General features: G+C 36.1%; 1 protein-coding gene across 1 annotated transcript in view; it reads right to left on the bottom strand.

The window, feature by feature from the left end:
* The window catches only part of DTHD1 (death domain containing 1), a gene marked incomplete at both ends in the record, with an annotated part of 106,195 nt that overhangs the window by 70,046 nt on the left and 11,181 nt on the right, over nt 1-24,968 (bottom strand). Inside the window, one exon of the mRNA XM_080938278.1 lies at nt 9,171-9,350. Within this exon, the coding sequence (XP_080794404.1) occupies nt 9,171-9,350 (180 nt within the window). The remainder of the gene's footprint in view (nt 1-9,170; nt 9,351-24,968) is intronic.

Consider the following 24,968-nt stretch of genomic DNA (forward strand, 5'->3'; position numbering starts at 1 on the left):
ATACCATCTTATATGTGATAACGTCATGAGCAATATAAATAATAAGGCAAATTGCATTTGCCTTATTTCTAGAAAATAAAAGAATGACTATCAAAAGCAGAAGGGAAGGAATGATGGCGATTGGCTGCTGTGCAATGTGGGATTTCCTTTGAGGAAGATGAAAATGTTCTGTGATTAGGAAGTGGCAATAGTTGCATAACTTCTTGACTAGACTAAAAGTCACCAAGTTCTATCCTATTAAGAACTAAATGTTATTGTATGTAAAAGAAATGTAAAACTGTATTTTAAAGACTTGTTGTGCTAGGTTTTGCAGAAATATTGTACAGCATATTATATGATTCTCAAGGCAAAGCAGAATCAGTAGAAATGAATAAAAAAGAACATTCATTCCTGTTCTGGGTGTGAAAAAAAAAAAAAAAAGAACAGCATAATAACAAAATCAACAAGATCCAGGGCATCACAAGAGCCCAGATAACCTGCTACAATAATCACTGGCTATCTTATTGAAACTGAAGAACAAGAAGATCTTAAATCCAATCTTAAAAATGACAGATGTCTTTAAATAGGACATGAATAAATATCTTACAGCAAAATACATTCAAACAGGTAGAAGCATTAAAAGAGAAAGTAAATAAATACAAGGAAATACAGGAACATGCAACCAAACAAATGAAGGATATGGATCAAACTGTCCAAGATCTGAAAGGGGAAACAGAATCAATAAAGAAAACATAAATTGAGGCAAATCTAGGAAAATCTAGGAAAGAGAAGGGAAAATACAGACCCACACCAACACAATATAGGAGGTAGAAGACAGAATCTCAGGTATAAAAGAATAACAGAAATCAATACATCAGTCAAAGAAAATAAAAAAATCTAAAATGGTTATAACAAAAAAATCCAGGAAATTTAGGATACTATGAAAAGACCCTGCTTAATAGTATGATTAATAAAAGGATGAGGAGGTTGATGAGGATAAGGAAGAGTAGGAAGATTCCCAGCTCAAAATCCCAGAAAACATTTTCAAAATAATCATTGAAGACGATTTTACTAACCTACAAAAAGACATAATAATGGACTTAACAGTTATCTAAGGAATGTTTTACCTACACACAAAAGAATATACCTTATTCTAATAATCTCATGGAACTTTCTCAAAAATTGAGAATATACTCAGTCACAAAGCAAACCTGAACAGATATAAGAGATTGAAATAACCCCATTCATTTTATCAGATCACCAGGTATTAAAGCTATACTTTAACAACAACAGAAACAACATAAAGACTACACATTCATGGAAATTTAAAAACTCTGTACTTAATGATCACTGGATCCGGAAACAAAATAAAGAAAGAAATTAAAAGGATTTTCTAGAGCTCAGGGAAAATAGAGTCACAACCTACCCAAAATTATGGGACAATAGGGAAGCACTCTTAAAAGGAAAGTTCATAGCACCAAGTGCACTCATAAAGCATTTGGAGAGCTCTCATACTAACAAAGTAAAAGTACATCTGAAGGCTCTGGAAAAAAATAAGAAAAGACACACATATAGTAGATGGCAGAAAATAATCAAATTTGGGGCTTAAATAAAACAATTGGAGATAAAGAGAATAATACAAATAATCAGGGAAACCATGAGCTGGTTCTTTGAAAAAAAAATCAACAAGATAGACAAACCCTTTGCTAAACTAAATAAAAGGCAGAAAGACACTATCCAAATTAACAAAATCAGAAATTAAAAGGGACATATAACAACAGATACTGAGGAGATTTAAAGAATCATTAGGTCTTACTTCAAAAGACTGTACTTTACAAAATTGGAAAATCTAAATGAGATGGATAGTTTTCTAAGCAGATAGAAATTACCAAAGCTATATAATGATTGGATAAACTATATGAATAGTTCTAAACCACAAAAGAAATAGAAGCAGTTATTAAAAATCTCCCAATCACAAAAAGTCCTAGACCAGATAGTTTTAGTGCAGAATTCTTCTCAGTTTTCAGAACTGAACTAATACCAAAACTCCATAATCTATTCCACAAAATAGAAAAGAAGGAAAATGAAAAAAGGGTTCTGACTAGCCAGGGGACAGAGAGATCCTTGCCGAGCATGAGCAGAAAGTGTGCACCTGCCCTGCCTGATCCAGGGACGAGGAACCCAGCACTGGACCCTCTGTTCCCAGCCAGCCGGTTTTGAGTGGAGAACAGGGCTCAGACGATCCACCACCAGGACCAGTGGAGAACCAGGGACACAGGCCAGGTACAAGGGAAAGGTGAGAACCAATCCCTGAAAACAAGATGGCAAAAGGAAAGTGAAAGAATGTACCCCAGCGAAACCAAGACAACCCGGCAACACTAGTACCCAGCTCTCCCATCACAACAAACAGCAGAATGCCAAACACTGTAGAAAATTAAGACTCAGAATCGAAATCCTTCCTCAAGATTATGATAGAGATACTTCAACAAGAACAGGAGGAAAAGCATAAAGAATTAGAAGCTTTTAAAGAAGAAACAAGGAAAATACTCAAAGAACTCAAAGAAGTAGAAAAAAACAGAACCAAAGAGATGAAGAAATGGAAGAAGGAATTTAAAACAGAAATGGACACAATAAAGAAAACAGTAAAAGAGACAACCATAGAGGTAGAAATCCTATAAAAGGAATCAGGAGTCACAGATGCAAGCATTTCCAATAGACTACAAGAAATGGAAGAGAGAATCTCGGGGGCCGAAGACAACATTGATAACATAGACAAAACAGTCAAAGAAGATGCAAAACCAAAAAGATCCTAACCCATAATGTGCAGGAGATCCAGGACAGAATGAGAAGACCAAACCTAAGGATAATAGGAATAGAAGAGGGCGAATAATATCAACTAAGTGGCAGAGTAAATATCTTCAACAAAATTGTAGAAGAAAACTTCCCTACACTTAAGAATGAGATGACCACGAGCATAAATGAAGCCTACAGAACTCCAAATAGGTTGGACCAGAAAAGAAATTCCTCCCAACACATAATAGTCAAAATGCCAAGTGCATTTCACCCCACACAATAATAGTGGGAGACTTTAATATCCCATTCTCACCAATGGAAATATTATGGAAACAGAAACTGAACAAGAACACAGTAAAACTAGCAGAGACTATGAATCAACTGGAATTAATAGATATCTACAGAAGGTATCATCCTAAAGTAAACAAATACACCTTCTTCTCAGGACCTCATGGCACATTTTCAAAAATTGACCACATAATTGGACACAGAATGAGCCTCAATCGATATAAGAAGATTGAAATACTCCCATGCATCCTTTTAGATCAACATGGTCTAAGACTAGTCTTTAATAACAGCAAAGACAACAAAAAGTACATATACACATGGAAATTAAACAATGCTCTATTAAACGATAGTAGGGTCAAAGAAGAAATAAAGAAAGAAATTAAGGATTTTCTAGAATTCAATGAAAACGAAAACATGACATACCCAAAACTATGGGATGCAATGAAAGCAGTACTGAGAGGAAAACTCATAGCTCTGAGTGCTTCCAAAAAGAAACTGAAGAGAGCATACACTAGCAACCTCAGAGCAGAATTGAAAGATCTAGAACAAAAGGAAGCAGACACACACAAGACAAGTAGATGGCAAAAAATAATCAAACATAGAGCAGAAATAGACCAAATAGAAACAAAAAGAACCATTCAAAGAATCAACAAAACCAAGAACTGGTTCTTTGAGAAAATTAACAAGATTGATAATTTCTTAGCCAGACTAACTAGAGGGCAAAGAGATTATCCCAATTAACAAAATCAAAAATGAAAGTGCATACATAATAACTGAAACTGAGAAAATTCAGATCCTACTACAAAAGCCTATAGTTTTCAACAAACCTGGAAAATCTGGAGGATATGGATGAATTCCTAGACAAATACCAGATACAAAAGTTAAATTAGGACCAGAAAAACCATCTATAATACCATAACAACTAAAGAAATAGAATCAGTTATCATAAGCCTCCCACCCAAAAAAACCTCAGGTCAAGATTGGTTCAATGCAGAATTTTATTAGTCTTCTGTTGACAACATAATACTAATACTTTCTAAACTATTTTACAAAATATAATCTGATGGAAACTTACCTAACTCATTTTTCAGGCAACAATAACCCTCATTCCTAAACCACAAAAAGACTCTACAAGAAAGAGAAGTTCAGATCTATCTCACTTATGAACATTGATGCAAAAATACTCAAAAGAATCCTTGCAAACCAAATCCAAGAACACATCAAAACGATCATTCACCATAATCAAGTAGTATTCATCCCTGGGATACTGGGATATTTCAATATACAGAAATCCATCAGTGCAAACCACCATATAAAGAAACTCAAAAAAAAAAAAAAAAAAAAAAAAAAAAAAAAAAAAAAAACACACATGGTCATCTCACTAGATGCTGAGAAAGAATTTGACAAAGTCCAACAGCCCTTTATGTTAAAAATCTTGGAAAGAACAGGAATCCAAGGCCCATACCTAAACATAATAACAGCAATATACAGCAAACCAACAGCCAACATCAATCTTAATGGTGGGAAACTTGAAGCAATTAAACTAAAATCAGGGACTCAACAAGGCTGCTCACTCTCCCCCTACCTATTCAACATAGTACTGGAAGTCCTGGCCAGAGCAATTAGAGAGCAAAAGGAAATCAAAGGGATACAAATTGGAAAGAAAGAAGTAAAAACATCACTATTTGCAGATGAAATGATAGTGTACTTAAGCAACAACACAAATTCCACCAGAGAAATCCTACAGCTTATAAACAAGTTCAGCAAAGTGGTTGGATATAAATTTAACTCAAACAAATCAGTAGCCTTCCTATATTCAAAGGAGAAACATGTGGAGAAAGAAATTAGTAAAAGATACCCTTCACAATAGTCACAAAATCTATGAAATACCTTGGTGTGACTCTAACTAAGCAAGTGAAGGACCTGTATGACAAGAACTTTAAACCTCTAAAAAAGGAAATTGAGGAAAATCTCAGAAAATGGAAAGATCTCCCATGCTCATGGATTGAAAGGATCAGCATATTCAAAATGGCCATCTTACCAAAAGCAATCTACAGATTCAATGCAATCCCCATCAAAATTCCAACCCAATTCTTGAGTTGTGAAGAGCATTGTGCAATTTCTTCCGGAGTAACAAAAGACCTAGAATAGCGAAACCGTCCTCAACAACAAGAAAACATCTGTGGGAATCACTATCCCCAACCTCAAGCTATGTTACAAGGCAATTGTGTTAAAAATTGCATAGTACTAGTACAGAAATAGGCATGTGGATCAATGGAACAGAATAGAAGATCCAGAAATGAGCCCTCACATATATGGTCACCTGATTTTTTTCACAAAGGAGCTGTAAACATTCAATGGAAAAAGGACAGCCTATTCAACAAATGGTGTTGGTCCACCTGGCACACATCATGCAGAAGAATGAAAATAGACCCGTTCTTATCTCTTTGTACAAAGCTTAAGTGTAAGTAGATCAAAGATCTCCACATTAAACCAGGTACACTGAAACTATTAGATGGTAAATAGGGAAAACCTTAGAACACATAGGCACAGGAGAGAATTTCCTGAACAGAACACCAATGGCTCGTGCTTTAAGGTCAAAGTTTGACAACTTAATGATGTTGCAAATTTTCTGTAAGGATAAGGACACTGTCAAGAAAACAATTCGGCAGCCAACAGACTGGTAAAAGAATTTTACCAAGCTCTCATCAGATAGAGGCCTGATATCCAATATATACACAGAACTCAAAAAGCTAGACACCAGAGAATCAAACAACCCTATTAAAAAATGAGGCACAGAGCTAAACAAAATGTTCTCAATTGAGGAATATGGATTGCCTGAGAAACATCTAAGGAAGTGCTTGACATCCTTAGCCATCAGGGAAATGCAAGTCAGAACAACCCTGAGATTCCACCTCACACCAGTCAGATTGGCCAAGATCCAAAACTCAGATGACAGCAGATGCTGGTGAGGTTGTGGAGAAAGAGGAACACTTCTCCACTCTTGGTGGGGTTGTAAATGATACAACCACTCTGGAAATCTGTCTGGTGATTCCTTAGAAAATTGGACATAGTACTACCCAATGATCCAGCTATTTCACTTCTGGGCATATTCCCCAGAGACACTCCAATTTACAACATAGTCACATCCACCACAATGTTCATAGCAGCCTTATTTATAATAGCCAGAAGCTGGAAAGAACCCAGATGTCCTTCAGTAGATGAATGGATACAAAAAATGTGGTACATTTACACAATGTAGTACTACTCAGCTATCAGATACAATGACTTTATGAAATTCTTAAGAAAAGAGTTGCATTTAGATAATATCATCCTGAGTGAGATAACCCAGTCACAAAAGAACAGACATAATATGCAATCACTGATAATGAGTAACTAACCCCAGAAAGCTCTGAACTCCCAAGAAACAACTTACAGACTGAGTGGATTTCAAGAAAACAAAAACAAACAAACAAACAAAAACCAAAAAAACTCATGCTCAATTCTTACACACCAAGAGAAGTTTTTCTAGTTCCAGGTTTCAGCCTGTTTTACATGTACTTTTTGCTCATTGTAACTAGTAAGACCTTAATGCATACTATCAAACCTTTGAAAAAATAAGCCAAGCACTAACAAAAATGTACTCATATACTTTTATGCAAAAATGCCTAAAATTTGTTCATTTATCTTTGTTTTTTAAAATAAAGTTGTTAAAAAAAAGAAAAGAAAAGAAAAGAAGGAATACTACCAAACTCATTCTGTGAGGCCTGATACCTAAACCATACAAAGATTCAAAATAGGAAATTTCCCTTATGAACATTGATGTAAAAACACTCAAAATTCTCTCAACCCAAATCCAAGTACAAATCAAAGATATTATCCACCATGATGAATAGGTACTTTCCCAGAGATGCAGGGGTGGCTCAATATATGAAAATCCATCAACATAATCCACCATATAAACAAACTGAAAGCAAAAGAAACCACATCATCATCTCACTTGATGCCAAAAAAGCATTTAACAAAATGCAACACCCTCTTCACAATAAAAGTCTTAGAGACAGCAGGGATACAAGATGCATACCTAAATAATATAAAGGCAATATATAGCAAGCCAATAGTCAACATCAAATTAAAAGAAGAGAAATTTGAAGCATGTCCAATAAAACCAGGGACATGACAAGGCTGTCCAGTCTCTTCATAATTCTTTTATATAGTAGTTGAAATTCTAGCTAAAGCAATAGGACATTTAAAGGAGATCAAGGGATACAAATTGGAAAAGAAAAAGTCAAAGTATCACTTTTTACAGATGATACTATAATATACATAACTGACTCAAAAATTTCTACAGAGAATGCCCACAGATGATAAACACCTTTAAAGAAGTGCTTGAGTAAGGAAACTCAAACCCAAAAGGACATGCATGGAACGTACTCACTTATAAGTGTATAATAGCTATAAAGTACAGGACATTCGTGCTATGATCAACATACACAAAGAAGCCAAATAACAAGGAGAACCCAAGGGAGGATGGTTGAATCTTTCTCAGAAGGGGAAACAAAATAAACACCTATCTGAGGTGGATGGAAGCAGGGTACTGGGTGGGAGAGGGGATCTGGGGGGAGGGAAGTGTGGAGAAGATCATATGTAAGAAGAGTAGGGGAACAAAAAGCAAGAATAGTTTGGGTGGGGGTTAATCTTTAGGAAATTCCAGAGACCTAGGATGGGGAGAGGAAACAGAGGTCTTTGGGGACAACTCTAACTGAGATTCATAGTAGTGGGGGATATGGATCCTAAGTAGTCACTTCCAGTAGCCAGACAGAATGCCCACTAGAAAGTTATGGACAGAAACCAATCCATAAAAGCTGTAAGCCAAAATGTGTCCTGCCTACAAGATGTGCAGGGACAACGAGCAGAAACTTGGGGAATGGGCAACTAATGACTGCCCCAAATTAAGTCCCATCTCATGGGCAAGAACCAATCCTTGACAGTATTAATGATACTCTGTTATGCTTATAGACAGGAACCTAGCATGACTGTCCTCTGAGAGGCTCCACCAAGCAGTCAATGGAAACAATTGCATTAGATGGAACTCTGGGAGTCTTAAGGAAGAGTTAAAGGAAGGATTGAGGGACCCAAAGACTACAGAGACCCCACAGGAAGACGAATAGAGTCAAATAGCCTAGATCCTTGGGAGCTCCCACCAACCAAAGACTGGACCTAACCCCCCTACAAATATGTGGCAGATGAGCAGCTTTGTATTCATGTAGATCTCCCAACAACTGAAACAGAGGTTGTCCTTGAGACTGCTTTTTTGTCTGTGGATCCCTTGCCTCTAAACAGACAGCCTTGTCTGGCCTCAGTTTGCCTAGTCAATTTGATGTGTATGGGTGGGATCAGGTAGTAGAGTAGGACAGAAAGGAGTGTGGGAGTTGTTATTTGACACTTGGGGGGAGGGGGCCTTCCCTTATTAAAAGAGAAGAAGGTGGAATGGGGAAAGAATTTGCATGAGAGGGTACTGGGAGGCTACAAAGGGCAAATAATGGGTTGTAAGGTTAATAAAAAGTGTATTTCATGAAAAAAGAAATAGAAATGAGAGAATGGGAAAGACAAGGCTGGGAGGACAAGGAATATTACTGGAAAAAATGAATCTTCTGAGATACATATTATGAAAATAGTGTTTGTATACACTAAAGGCCTGTTCCAAGAAGGCTAAGTTTCTTTAGTAAATAAAATCCAAATGTCATAGCAATCAACATTTGAACAGACCAGCAGCCTCTTATCTTTCCACCAATTTGTGTGGAAATCTGGATTTATATAAATGACTCAAAATTTGTCAGAAATTGTCTTCTAGATATCAGCATGTTTGCCAATAAAATAAACAAGTAATCCAAAGACTATTTAGAAAAACCTTATAAAAAAAGAAAATATTTATTTATTTCAGAATGTACTCAAAATGTACTCTGTCACTGAACTCACAGTAGGTGGTTACAAGTCCAAGAGAGAACTAGCATTTTGACTATTCAGAAGGCCTGAATGCTCTGAATCTTTAGGGCCACCTTTGACCCACTAGACACAAGATGGAGTCAATGTTCCTTTTGAATTTTTACCTTTAATTGCACAAGCACTGGTGAGCTGAAAACTTCTGCAGGATAACTGAAGGATATCCGGGCATCTATGCTGGACTTCAAAGTGAGCCCCTTCTTTGTCACTGCGAAAGACTGTTTTTTTAAACATGACACGACAGAAAACATTCCCAATTTGTAAACATTCACTGCAGCACATGTCCCCTGGATGGAGTAGAAGACACTTTACTGAAGCAAGCAATAGCCTTGTTTTGAAGAAGTACATATGACATACATACTCTGTGAGCTGTCAGAAACCAAACAAGAACTAAATAAGAACAAAAAGTATCTAGTCTCCATTATCACCTATAGTGTGGAGGGATCACATTTAAGGAGTACAGATGACCCTTTATTGAAGCAAAGGATTAGTTGATAGGTAAGAGTTTTTCAATCTTGGACTTCCCAACAACGTAATAAGAAATAAATTCATTGTGCAACTTAAATTAAATCCTTGCACATGTATAATACACAGTCATACTAGCTTCACAATTTTAATTGCTTCTGGCTGGACTCATTGCAATCTTTGACTAGAATGATTTTGACTTTTTTTTTTGGTTAGAATGAATTTTATATATTTATATTGTTTAGAAGATTCTATGCTATTTTACAGAATTCCAAGGAGTAGAATTTTATTAGTTGGATATTTTGCTCTAGGATTTTACATATACACTGCCAGAAAAATTCTTCTTTCTAACAAATAACATCTTCAGATGCCAAAATAAAAAATTATTGTCTATTTTTGCAGTAAAACCAGAAAACTACAGAGCAATACTCTGTTTTTTCTTGAGTATATATTTATACTCAAATAAATAATAATATATTCAGCTACATATCAAATTTTTAATTTTAATGGAATGGAGTCCATAAATAAAAGCAAGATAATATATGTGTATAATCACCAACACTTTTAACAAAGAGGGAGTCTAAGAAACAATTTGTTCTATTCATGCTTTTCCAAATACCAGCTAGACTCCATCCACCATGATTAGATAATAGCAAATGTACACATAAAAATTTCAGGGTTATTCACAATATAAAATAATACATTTTTCAAATAAAATTTGAATGCTGACTAAGGGAAACACTTCACAATATCATAGTTAGGAAAATTCTGAGCACAATCATCCTTTTTCAGTGGCCAGAGGGAAAGTGGTGAGAAGAAAAGGTCTCTTGGGAACAAGTAGAGGTTGTTGAGCACTGAGACTACATTTGGCAGATACCAGGGGAAAATAAGAAGGCTTTGAGAACTAGAATGTTTAAAAGTCATAAATCCCACATGAAACATTTTAAGGTATCCAGAACCCAAATGTTCTTGAGTTAAAATCAGTGATAACGGTCATTAGCCTACAATATAAAGAAAAGTACAGTTTTAAAATAGCCAGTGGCCCTCTTAATTTTACTTGTGTTTCAATTAATTCAGTCACAAAACATTTTTCAGTCCCATCTGGGAAAGGCACTTGTACTGTGAGCAGTTTCTAAAGCACTTGTTATAAAGGACACACAGACTTGCCAAGATTAAGAAGCCTATTCTAGAGCAATGCTGATCATACATTTATACTCACAAGAACTAGTCTAAATCAAACACATATTAGTTACATGAATAAGGGTCATAAGAATAGATTTAGCTTTATTATTCAACTATATAACCTTGGTTTGATTTGTAAACAAAACAAAAGGACAGATTGTGCTATAAATTTTTTTAACAATTATTCTTCTCTGTCCTCATCAAGTAGAAATATTTGCATATAAATAGAAAAAACATCTTAATTGGTTATAAATAAATGAGGTAGCCCACAGAAAAGTCTTAACTGGGGTCCTCATCAACTTTTTTTAATGTAATAATTTATTTTTATTCTTAGAGAACTTTTAATTTTTATATATTTTTAATAGATACTCTGTATTTACATTTGAGATGTTATCCCTTTCCCCTGCCCCACTCCCAACATACCTCCTCCTCCATTTGCCTTCATAAAGGTGCACTCCCTCTGAATCACCCTCACCACCACCATTGCCTTCACATTCCCCTAGATTGGGAAAACATATCCTCCCTGGACCAAAAGCCTCTTCTCACATTGATGCCAGACACTTCTGTCTTCAGCTACATATGAGAATGGATCAATAGGTCTCTCAATGTGTGCACAAAGGTTGGTGATTTAGTCCATAGGAGGTTTGGAGGGTTTGGTTGGTTGATAATGTTGTTCTTCTCATGAGGTTCCAACCCTTTTTAGCTCCTTACATCCTTTCTATAGCACCCTCATTGAGGTCCAAGAATTCAGTCTGATGGTTAGCTGTAAGCATGCTCAGCTCTATCTATATGACTCTAACATAGTCCCTGAGGAGGCATCTATATCTGGTTCCTGTCAGTAAGTATTTCTTAGTATCAGCTATAGTGCTTGGATTTGGTGGCTGCATATGTGGTAGATCCCATGGTGAGGCTGCTTCTGAGTGATCTTTTCTTCAATCCCTAGTCCTCTTTATGACCTTTCATTTCCTCTCGTGAGTGTTTTGTTCTTCCTTCTAAGAAGGACTGAGGCTTCCCCATTTTGGTCTTCCTTCTGTTTGAGCTTAATAATGTCTGTGAATTGTTTCTTTGGTATTCAGAGCTTTCTGGGTCTAGTATCCACTTATCAATACTGGGTTACCTCACTCAGGATGATAGTCGCTAGTTCCATCCATTTGCCTACAAACTACTTTCCTTTCTTGTTTTTTTTAATTTAATTTTATTTTTTATTTTTATTTTTTCCAATTTTATTGGATATTCTCTGTAGTTACATTTTAAATGCTATACACTTCCTGCCCAACTCCCCTCCCTCCTCACCATCAACTTGCTTCCATGAAGGTGCTCCCTCTCCCAATCAGTCTCTCCACCTTAGTGCCTTGCTGTTGATGGTGTTGTTCTTCCCATGAGGGTGCAAACACTTCAGATCTTCCAGTCCTTTCTCTAGCTGTTTCCTTGGGGTCCCAGTGTTCAGTCTGATGTTTGGCTGCAAGCATCCTCATCTGTATCTATATGACTATAAGAGAGCCTCTGAGGAGACATCCATGTCTGGTTCCTGCCAGTAAAAACTTCTTGGAATCAGCAATAGTGCATGGGTTTGGTGGCTCTATATGGGGTGGTTCTCCAGATGAGGCAGTCTCTGTATATCTTTTCTTCAATCCCTGCTCCTCTATTTGACCTTGTATTTACTCACATGAATGTTTTTCTCTCTCTTCTAAGAAGGACTGAGGCATCCACATTCTGGTATTTATTATTTTAGAGCTTAATAAGTTCTGAGGATGGTTTCTTGGGTATTTTGAGATTATTTGAGGGGTGTAAAAGGGCTAGTATACACTTATAAATGAGTGAATATCATGAGTGTTCTTTTGTTACTGAGTTACCTCACTCAGGATGACAGCTTTAAGTTTTATCTATTTGCCTAAAATTTCATGAACTCTTTGTTTTTAACAGCTGAGTAGTAAGTACTCCATTGTGTATATGTACCACACTTTCTGTATCCATTCATCTGTTGAAAAACATCAGGTTCTTTCTATCTTTGGGCTATTATAAATAAAGCTGCTATGAACATGGTGGAGCATGTGTCCTTGTTATATGTTGGAGCATCTTGGGGGTATATGCCCAGAAGTGGAATAGCTAGGTTTTCAGGTATTACAATTTCCAGTTTTTTGAGGAACTGCCAGACTGATTTCCAGAGTGGTTGTACCAACTTACAAACCCACTAACACTGTAGGAGTGTTCCTCTTACTCCACATCCTTGCCAGCATCTACTGTCACCTGAGTTTTAGATCTTAGCTATTCTGACTGGTGTAAAGTAGAATATAAGGGTTGTTTTGATTTGCATTTCCCTGATGACTAGGGATGTTGAGCATTTCTTTAGGTGCTTCTCAGCCATTCTATATTTCTCATTTGAGAATTCTTTTCTTAGCTGTGTACCTCTTTTTTAATAGGATTATTTGATTCTCTAGAGTCTAGCTTCCTGAATTCTTTGTATATATTGGATACTAGCCATCTATCAGATGTAGGATCGGTAATGATCCTTTCCCAATCTGTTCCATTGAATCTGTAGATTGCTTTTGGAAAGATGGCCAAATTTACAATGTTGATCCTAATAATCTATGAGCATAGGAGATCTTTCTATTTTCTGATATCTTCTTAAATTTATTCTTCAGAGTCTTGAAGTTCTGGTCATACAGATCCTTCACTTGCTAGGATGTGGTCACCCCAAAGTATATTATAGACTTTGTGACTATTGTGAAGGGTGTTGATTCCCTAATTTCTTTCTCATCCTATTTACCTTTGAGTAAAAGAAGGAAGTTGATTTGTTTGAGTTAAATTTATATTCAGCCATTTTTCAGAAGTTGTTTATTAGCTGTAAAAGTTCCCTGATGACTAGACAAGGCTGCCCACTCTCCGACTACCTACTCAATATAGTACTGAAAGTCCTGGTCAGAGCAATTAGACAGCAAAATGAAATCAAAGGGATACAAATCAGAAAGGAAAGAGTCAAATGATCACTATTTGCAGATAAAATGATAGTATACTTAAGTGACCCAAAAAATTCCACCAGAGAACTTTTACAGCTGATAGAAAACTTCAGCAAAGTGGCTGGATATTAAATTAACTACTTAAAGGACAAACATGCTGAGAAAGAAATTAGGGAAAAGATACCCTTCACAATAGTCACAAACAATATAAAATACCTTGGTGTGACTCTAAATAAGCATGTGAAGAATCTGTATGACAGAAACTTCAAATCTCTGAAAAAAGAAATTGGAGATTTCAGCAGAAGGAAAGATCTCCCATGCTCATGGATTGAAAGGATTAACATTGTACAAATGGATATCTTACCAAAAAGCAATCTACAGATTCAATGCAATATCTATCAAAATTCCAAACCAATTCTGCATAGAGTTGGAAAAAGCAATTTGCAACTGGCATAACAAAAACCTAGAATATAGAAATCTATTCTCAACAGCAAGAAAACTTTTCTGGGAATCACCATCGCTGACATCAACTTATATTACAAAGCAATTGTATTAAAAACTACATGGTACTTGCACACACAGATATGCATGTAGATCAATGAAACAGAATAGAAGATCCAGAAATGAACTCTCACACATGTGGTCAATTGATCTTTGACAAAAAAGCTGAAAACATTCAATGGAAAAAGGACAGCCTCTTCATCAAATGGTGTTGGCTCAACTGGCAGTCATCATGCAGAAGAATAAAAATAAATCCTTTCTTATCTCCTTGTACAAAGCTCAAGTACTATTGAATTAATGATCTCCACATAAAACCAGGTACACTGAAACTATTAAAAGAGAAAGTGGAGAAAACCTTGGAACAAATAGGTACAGGGGAAATTTTCCTGAACACAACACCAATGGCTTGTGCTCTAAGATCAAGAATTGATAAATGGAACTTATTGAGATTGCAAAGTTCTGTAAGGCTAAGGACACTGTTAAGAAAATAAAACAACAACCAATGGACTGGGAAAGTATCTTAAAAAACCCCACATCTAATAGAGTTCTAACATCCAATATGACAGAGAACACAAGAAGACTCCAGAAAATCAAACAATTCTATTAAAAAATAAGGTACAAAGCTAAACAAAGAATTTTCAATTGAGGAATATCAAATGGCCGAGAAAGAGCTAAGAAAATGCTCACCTTCCCTAGTCATCAGGGAAATGCAAATCAAAACAAACCTTATATCCTATCTCTCACCAATCAGAATGGCTAAGATAAAAACTCAGATGACAGCAGGTGCTATCAAGGATGTGGTTAAAGAGGAACACTCCTACAGTGTTAGTGAGGTTGTAAGCTGGTACAACCACTCTGGAAATCAGTCTGACTGTTCCTCAGATAATTGGACATAGTACTACCTGAAGACCAAGTTATTCCACTTCTGGGCATATACCCCAAAGATGTTCCAATATAACAAGGGCACATGCTCCACTATGTTCACAGCAGCCTTATTTATAATAGCCAGAATCCTGAAAGAACCCAGATGACCTTCAGTAGATGAATGGATACAGAAATTGTGGTATAGTTACACAATGGAATACTACTCAGCTATTAAAAACAATGACTTTATGAAATTCCTAGAAAAATGGATGCATCTAGAGAATATCATCCTGAGTGAGGTAACCTAGTCACAAAAGAAGAGACATAATATGCACCCACTAATTATTGGATACTAGCCCCAAAAAGCTCTGAATATTCAAGAAGCAACTCACAGTTCATATGAAGCTCAGAAACAAAAAGGCCAAAAGTTGGAAGCCTTGGTCCTTCTTAGAGAAAAAAAATACCAAAATGTATAGCACCCTCACAGAATGGGGTACACCTCGACCTAAATCATTAATAACTAAAGAGCTAAGAAGATAGTCTTGTGGCAATTTTTGGTATTTAAAAATTATTATGTTTAATCTTCACATACCAAGAAAACTTTGACTATTTCCATGTTACATTTTGTTTTACTTGTACTCCATGATCATTGTAACTAGTAAGATTTCAATGCATACTATCAAACCTTTAAAAAATGAAGTACTGACAAAAATATATTTATATAGTTTTATGCCAAAATGCTTTTAAAAATCTGTAATAAAATAAATCTTCTCTGGTGGAATTTTTGGGGTCACTTAAGTATACTATTATATCATCTGCAAACAGTGATATGTTGACGTCTTCCTTTCCAATGTGAATCATTTTGACTTCTTTTTGCTGTCTAATTACTCTGACCAGGACTTCCTGTTGTATATTTAATAGGTACAAGTAGAGTGGCAGCCTTTTCTAGTCTCTGATCTTAGTGGGATTGCTTCAAGTTTCTCACAATTTAGTTTGACATTGGCTATGATTTTGCTATATATTGCTCTTACTTAGTTTAGGTATGGGCCTTGGATTCCTAATATTTTCAAGATTTTTATCAGGAAGGGGGTGTTGAATTTTGTAAAAAGCCTTCTCAGCATCTACTGAAGGGATCATTTTTTTTCCCTTTGAGTTTGTTTATATGGTGAATTACATTGATGGATTTCTGTATATTGGTCATACCTGCATCTCTAGGATAAAGCCTACTAAGCATGGTAGATGATTGCTTTGATTTGTTCTTGAATTCTGTTTGCAAGAATCTTATTGAGTATTTTTGCATTGATGTTCATGAAGGAAATTGCTCTGAAGTTCTCTTTCTTTGCAGTGTCCCTTTGTGGTTTAGCTATGATTGTAATTGTGGCTTTGAAGAAGTTGGGTAGTGTTCTTTCTGTTTCTATTTTGTGGAATATTTTGGAGAGTATAGGTATTAGTTCTTTTATAAATGTCTAATAGAATTCTCCACTAAACTCATCTGGACCTAGGTTTTCTTGGGGGGTGGGGGGTTGGGAGGCTTTTGTTTACTACTTCTATTTTTTTAGGTGTTTAGGGATTGTTTAGATGGTTTATATGATCCTCATTTAACTTTGGTATCTGGTATCTGTCTAGAAATTTATCCATTTCATCCATATTTTCCAGTTTTGATGCGTATAGGCTTTTGTAATAGGTTCTGATGATTTTTTGAATTTCCTCATTTCTGTTGTTATGTCTCCCCTTCCATTTCTGAATTTGTTAATTTGGATACTCTCTCTGAACTCCCTAGTTAATCTGGATAAGGGTTTATCGATCTTGTTGATTTTCTCAATAAATAAATAAAGAAACAAAAAAAAAAAAAACACTCTTGGTTTTTTTGATCCTTTGTATAGTTCTTTTTGCTTCTAATTGGTTGATTTCTTCTCTCAGTTTAATTGCTTCCTGCTGTCTAATCCTCTTGGGTGTATCTGCTTCTTTTTCTTCGAGAGCTTTCAGGTGTGCTGTCAAGCTGCTAGTGCTCTCTCCCATTTCTTTATAGAGGTACTCAGAGCTATGAGTTTTCCTCTTATTACTGCTTTCATTGCATCCCATGGGTGTAGATATGTTGTACTTTCATTTTCATTAAAATCTAGAAAATCCTTGATTTCTTTCTTTATTTCTTCTTTGACCATATTATCATTGAGCAGAGCTTCCATGTATATGTGGCTTTTTGTTGTTTTTGTTGTTCTTAAAGACAAGCCTTTTCCATGGCTATCTGATAGTATGCATGGGAGGAATTTGGTCTTCTTGTATCTGTTGAGGCCTGTTTTCTGACTGACTATATGGTCAATTTTGGAGAAGGTATGAAGACATGCTGAGAAGAAAATATATGCTTTTGATTTAGGTTGAAATGTCCTATGGAAGTTTGTTAATTCCAGTTGGTTCAAACGTCTGCTGGTTTAGATGTGTTTCTGTTCATTTTCTGCTTCCATGATCTGTCCATTGATGAGAGTGAAATGTTGAAGTCTCCCACTATATTTGCATGTGGTGTAATATACACTTTGAACTTTAGTAACATTTCTTTTATAAATGTTGGTGACCTTGTATTTGGAGTATAGATATTCAAGATTGAGAGTTCATCTTGATAGATTTCTCCTGTGATGAGTAAAAAGTGTCCTTCTTTATCTTTTTTGATAACTGTTGCTTGAAAATCTATTTTATTTAATACTAGAATAGCTACTCCAATTTGTTTTCTGGGACTATTTGCATAGAAGTTTTCTTTTTTTTTTTCCCAGCCTTTTCCTCGGAGGTAGTGTCTGTCTTTGTCTCCTGTATGCAGCAAAATGCTGGATCCTTCTTATATATCCAGTCTGATAATCTATGTGTTTTTATTGGGGAACAGATCATTGTTGTTAAGAGAAATTATGAAATAGTGATTTTTGTTTCTTGTTATTTTTGTTGTTAGAGGTAGACTTATGTTTGTGTGCTTTTCTTCTTTTGGTTTCCTTGCATAATTATGTTTTTGCTTTTCCTTGGGTGTAGTTTTCTTCCTTGTGTTGAATTTTTCCATGTATCTTTCTCTGTAGGGCTGAATTTGTGGACAGATATTGTGTAAATTTGCTTTTGTCCTGGAATATCTTGGTTTCTCCATCTGTGTTGACTGGGAGTTTTGCTGAATATAGTAACCTGAGCTGGCATTGTGTTCTCTTAGGGTCTGTATGATGTCTGTCCAGGATCTTTTAGTTTTCATAGTCTCTGTTGAGAAGTCTGATAGAATTCTGATTCTTCTGCCGTTATATCTTACTTTTCCTTTTTGTCTTACAGTTTTTAAGATTCTTTCTTTGTTTTGAATATTCAGTGTTTTAACTATTATGTGTTGGGAGGAGTTTCTTTTCTGGTCCAATCTATTTGGAGTTCTGTAGGTTTCCAGTTTGTTTGTGGTCATCTTGTTCTTAAGGGTAGGGAAGTTTTCTTCTATGATTTTGTTGAAGAGATTTACTGCACATTTTAGTTGATATTCTTTGCCTTCTTCTACACCTATTATCCTTAGGTTTGATCTTCTCATTGTGTCCTGGATCTCCTGGACATTTTGGGATAGGAGCTTTTTTATTTTTGCATCTTCTCTGACTGCTTTGTTTATGTTTTCTATGTTGTCAACGGGCTCTGAGTTACTCTCTTCCATTTCTTCTAGTCTATTGGTGATGCTTGCATTTGTGACTGCTAATTTATTTTTATTTATTTATATATTTTTTAGGTTTATATTTCCAGGGTTGTCTCTTTTTGTGTTTTCTTTTTTGTCCCTATTTTCATTTTCAATTCCTTCTTCTCTTTGGTTGTGTTTTCCTGTAGTTCTTTGAGTGATTTCTCCTGGTTCTCCTATAATTGTTTAAGGGAGTTATTCGCAGGCTTCTTGAAGATCTCCATCATCATCATGAAGTATGATTTAAAGTCTAAGTCTTGTTTTTCTGGAGTGTTTGGCCATCCACTACTTGCTGTGGTGGGAGTGCTGAGTTATGATATTGTCTTGGTTCACACTGCTTAAGTTCTTTTGCTTTCCTCTTGCCAACTTCTTATTTGTAATTGTAGGTAATCTTGACTGGAGCCTGTCTCTCTTGTGGATCTGAGGGTCTGTGTGCTCAGGAATGAAATTGCTTCTGGATGTTTGGCTCTTTGAGGACAGGCAGTGAGTTCTGATGGCAGTGACTCCATTCTGTCTCTGTGGGCTCAGGTAGGAGAGCTCTTGTGAGGCTGTTCTGTGGGCTTCGCCATTTGCTGGTGGGTGCTGAAACTTGATGGTGGTCACTTGGCTCTCTAACTGGGCCAGAAAGCACCTAATCCCAGAGTGCACCACACTATCTACCCACAAGATCAACAAGTGTACCCTTCCTGGACAGTAGTGAGGGTATGTGGCAGGCTTAGGGTTTACCATGGGCCCAGGTGGGAGAACACTTGGAAGATTTCTCTGGGGGTTCAGGTTTCTGCAATCAGGTCCTGAGCCTTGATGGTGGTCACCCTGCCCTCTAGTTGAGCCAGAAAAACCCTATCCCGGAGTGTACCATGCTACCTGTTTTTCAGGAGCTCAAGAGAAAGAGCCTATAGAAGGTGTGGCAAGCTCCCTGTGGTCTCAGGCAAAAGAGCACTTGTAAGGCCATATGGGATCACAGCCATCTTTGAGCAGGTCCTAAGTATTGATCCTCAACTCTTAAAATACTAAATTTTGTAATTCTAGATTCTGTCTCAACAACATTTGATTTTCTGACATAGATACCATAAACATTATTACAATAAAGTCTGTTTCAAATAGTGATAACTTATTATTTTCTTATATTAAGTCTTCCCTGCATTTTCTTTTTTTCCCATGTTGCTTTACTTTTCCTAGAACAACTTTATTTTAAAAAACAAAGATAAATGTACAAATTATAAGCATTATTGGATAAAACTATATGAATACATTTTTGTCAGTGTTTGGCTTTGTTTTTTTGAAAAGTTTGATAGTGTTCATTAAGGTCTTACTAGTTACAATGAGCATAAAGTACATGTAAAACAAGATGTAACCCAGAATTAGACAAAGTTTTCTTATTGGGTAAAGATAGAGCATAATTTTTTTTTCTTTTCTTTTCTTTTCTTTTTCTTTTTGATCTTCACAGAGTCTGTGGGTTGTTTCTGGGGTGTTCAGAGTTTTCTGGGGATAGTATCCCATTATCAGTGACTGCATATAATGTCTGTTCTTTTGTGACTGGGTTATTACACTCAGGAGGATATTCTCTAGAGGCATCCGTTTTCTTAGGAATTTCATAAGGTCATTGTTTCTGATAGCTGAGTAGTACTCCATTGTGTAAATATACGACATTTTTTGTATCCATTCATCTACTGAAGGACATCTGGGTTCTATCCAGCTTCTGGCTATTATAAATAGGGCTGCTATGAACATGGTGGTGCATGTGTCTTTGTAGTATATTACCCTGTCTCTAATGTATATACCCAGAGCTGGAATAACTGGATCTTCAGGTAGTACTATATCCAATTTTCTGAGGAATCACCAGACTGATTTCCAGAGTGGTTGTACCAGTTAACAAACCCACCAACAGTGGAGAAGTTTTCCTCTTTCTCCACAACCTCGCCAGCATCTGGGCTCATCTGAGTATTAGATATTGGCCAATCTGACAGGTGTGAGGAGGAATCTCAGAGTTGTTTTGATTTGCATTTCCCTGATGGCTAAGGATGTTGAGAACTTCTTTAGATGCTTCTCATCCATTCGATATTCATCAATTGAGAACTTTTTGTTTAGCTCTGTACCCCATTTTTTAATAGGGTTGTTTGATTCTCTGGTGTCTAGCTTCTTGAGTTCTGTGTATATATTGGATATCGGGCCTCTATCTGATGTGAGCTTGGTAAAATCCTTTTACCACTCTGTTGCCTGCTGAATTGTTTTCTTGACAGTGTCCTTATCCTTACAGAAAATTTGCAACATCATTAAGTACCATTTGTCAATTTTTTACCTTAGAGCACGAGCCATTGGTGTTCTGTTCAGGAAATTTTTTCCTGTGCTTATATGTTCTAAGGTTTTCCCTAATTTCCCATCTAATAGTTTCAGTGTACCTGATTTAATGTGGAGATCTTTGATCTACTTACACTTGAGCTTTGTACAAGGAGATAAGCAAGAGTCTATATTCATTCTTCTGCATGCTGAGTTCCAGTAGGACTGACACCATTTGTTGAATAGGATATCCTTTTTTCACCAAATATTTACAGCTCCTTTGTAAAAAAATCAGGTGACTATATATATGAGGGCTCATTTCTGTATCTTCTATTCTGTTCCATTGATCCATGTGCCTATTTCCATACCACTACGATGCAGTTTTAGCACAACTGCCTTGTAATATAGCTTGAGGTGAAGTATAGTGATTCCCACAGATGTTTTCTTGTTGTTGAAGATGGATTTCACTATTCTAGGTCTTTTGTTATTCCATATGAAATTGCACATTGCTCTTTCCAACTCAATGAAGAATTGGGTTGGAATTTTAATGGGGATTGCATTGAATCTGTAGATTGCTTTTGGTAACATGCACTTTTGTAAAATATTGATTCTTCTAATCCATGAGCATGGAAGATCTTTCCATTTTCTGAGATCTTCCTCGATTTCCTTCTTTAGAGGTTTGAAGTTCTTGACATACAGGTTCTTCACTTGCTTAGTTAGAGTCACACCAAGGTATTTCATATTGTGAAGGGTATCTTTTCCATAATTCCTTTCTCCACATGTTTGTCCTTTGAGTATAGGAAGGCTACTGATTTGTTTGAGTTAATTTTGTATCCAGCCACATTGCTGAACTTGTTTATTTGCTGTATGAGTTCTCTGGCGAATATTGTGGGGGTCACTTAAGTACACTATCATGTCATCTGCAAATAGTTATGTTTTTACTTCTTCCTTTCCAATTTGTAACCATTTGATTCCCTTTTGCTGTCTAATTGCTCCAGTCAGGACTTCCAGTACTATGTTGAATAGGGAGGGGGAGAGTGAGCAGCCTTGTCGGGTCCCTGATATTAGTGGCATTGCTTCAACTTTCTCACCATTAAATTTGATGTTGGCTGTTGGTTTGCTGTATATTGTTGTTATTATGTATAAGTATGGTCTTTGGATTCCTGTTCTTTCCAAGACTTTTAACATGAAGGGGTGTTGAATTTTGTCAAATGCTTTCTCAGTATCTAGTGAGATGACCATGTGGTTTTTTTCTTTGAGTTTGTTTATGTGGTGGATTACATTGATGGATTTCTGTATATTAATTCATCCCTGCATCCCAGGGATGAAGCCTACTTGATCATGGTGAAACAACGTTTTGATGTGTTCTTGGAGTTGGTTTGCAAGGATTTTGTGTAGTACTTTTGCATCAGTGTTCATAAGTTAAAGATTGGTCTGAAGTTCTCTTTCCTTGTAGGGTCTTTGTGTGGTTTAGGAATAAGGGTTATTGTAGCCTCAAAAAATGAGTTAGGTAAAGTTCCATCTCATTCTATTTTGTGGAATATTTGGAGGTATTGGTATTATGTCATCAATAAATGTCTGATAAAATCGTGCACTGAACCTATCTGGACCTGGGCTTTTTTTTTTTTTTTTTTTTTTTTTTTTTTTTTTTTGGTTGGGAGGCTTTTGATGAGTGCTTCTATTTTTTTAAGGGTTATGGGATTATTTCGATGACTTACCTGTTCCTGGTTTAACTTCAGTATCTGGTATCTGTCTAGAAATTCATCCATTTCCTCCAGGTTTTCCAGCCTTGTTGAGTATAGGCTTTTGTAGTAGGATCTTATGATTTCTTGAATTTCCTCAGTTTGACTAATTATGTCTCCAACTTCTTTTCTGATTTTGTTAATTTGGATACTCTCTCTTTGTCCTCTAGTTAGTCTGTATAAGGGTTTATCAATCTTGTTGATTTTCTCAAAAAACTGCTCTTGGTTTTGTTGATATTTGAATGGTTCTTTTTGGTTCTATTTGGTCTATTTCTGTCCTAATTTTGATTATTTCTTGCTGTCTCCTTCACTTGGGCGTATCTGCTTCCTTTTTTTTCTAGAGATTTCCACTGTGCTGTCAGGCTACTGGAGCATGCCCTCTCCAGTTTCTTTTTGGAAACACTCAGAGCTATGAGTTTTCCTCTCAGTACTGCTTTCATTGCATCCCATCGGTTTGGGTATTTTGTTGTGTTTTCATTTTCATTGAATTCTAGAAAATCCATAATTTCTTTCTTTATTTCTTCTTTGACCCTGCTATCGTTTAATAGAGCATTGCTTAGTTTCCATGTGTATATGGGCTTTTTGTTGTCTTTGTTGTTATTAATGACAAGCTTTATACCATGGTGATGTGAAACGATGCATGGGAGTATTTCAATCTTCTTATATTGATTGAGGATCATTTTGTGACTAATTCTGTGGTCAATTTTGGAGAAGGTGCCATGGGGTGCTGAGAAGAATTTGTAGTCTTTTGTTTTAGGAAGATATGTTCTTTACATATGTATTAATTCCAGGTGGTTCATAACCTCTGCTAGTTTTACAGTGTCCTTCCTTGTTCAGTTTCTGTTTCCATGATCTGTTCATTGGTAAGAGTTGGGTTTAAAGTCTCCCACTATTATTGTGTGGGGTCCTTAGTATTTTTTGAGCTTTATTAGGGTTTCTTTTATGAATATGGGTGCTTTTGTCTTTGGAGGATATATGTTAAGAATTGGGAGTTCCTCCTGACAAATTTCCCCCGGAATGAGTAAAAAGTTTCCTTCCTTGTCTTTTTTGGATAACTTTTGGTTGATAATTTACTTTATTTGATATTATAATGGCCATTCCAGTCGGCTTCTTGGGGCTGTTTGCTTGGAAGTTTTTTTCCCACCCTTTTACTCTGAGATAGTGTCTGTCTTTGTCTCTGAGATGAGTTTCCTGTATGCAGCAAAATGCTGGATTTTTTTTTTTTTATGTATCCATTCTGATAGTCTATATCTTTTTATTGAGGAATTGGATCCAGTTATGTTAACAGATATCAAGGAATAGTCGTTGCTGTTTTCTGCTATTTTTGCTTTTGTAGATTGAGTTGTGCCTGTGTGTATTTCTTCTTTTGGTTTTCTTGCTTATAAATTTTCTTGTTTTTCTAGGATGTAGTTTCCCTCATTGTATTGGGTTTTCCACCTATAACTTGTTGTAGTGTTGGGTTTTGGGTCAGATATTTTGTAAATTTAGTTTTGTTTTGGAATATCTTAGTCTCTCCATCTATGGTGATTGATTGTTTTGCTGGGTATAGCAGCTTGGGCTGGCTCTTGTGCTCTCTTTGGGTCTGCAGGATGTCTGTCCAGGCTCTTCTAGCTTTCATAGTCTCTGTTGAGAAATCGGGCGTGATTCTGATTGGTCTGCCTTTATATGTTACCTGACCTTTTCCCCTTACTGCTTTTAGTATTCTTTCTTTGCTTTGGGCACTTGGTGTTTCAACTATTATGTGTCAGGAGGAATTTCTTTTCTGGTCCAACCTATTTTGAGTTTTGTAGGCTTCTTTTATGCTTGTGGTCATCTCACTCTTAAGGGTAGAAAAGTTTTCTTCTACAATTTTGTTGAAGATATTTACAGTGCCTCTTAGTTGATATTCTTCGCCTTTTTATATTCCTATTATTCTTAGGTTTGGTCTTCTCATTGTGTCCTGAATCTCCTGGACATTTTGGGTTAGGAGCTTTTTGGTTTTTGCCTCTTTTTTGACTGTTTTGTCTATGTTTTCAATGTTGTCTTCAGCCCCCCAAGTTTCTCTCTTCCATCTCTTGTAGTCTGTTGGAAATGGTTGCATCTGTGACTCCTGATTTCTTTTTTAGGTTTTCTACCTCTATGGTTTTCTCTTTTCGTATTTTCTTTATTGTGTCCATTTCGGTTTTAAATTCCTTCTTCCATTCCTTCATTTGTTTGGTTCTGTTTTTCTCTAGTTCTTTGAGGTTTTTTTAGTGTTTTTCTTGTTTC

The sequence above is a fragment of the Micromys minutus genome, assembly GCF_963924665.1.
Source record: "Micromys minutus genome assembly, chromosome: 1".
Taxonomy (NCBI): domain Eukaryota; kingdom Metazoa; phylum Chordata; class Mammalia; order Rodentia; family Muridae; genus Micromys; species Micromys minutus.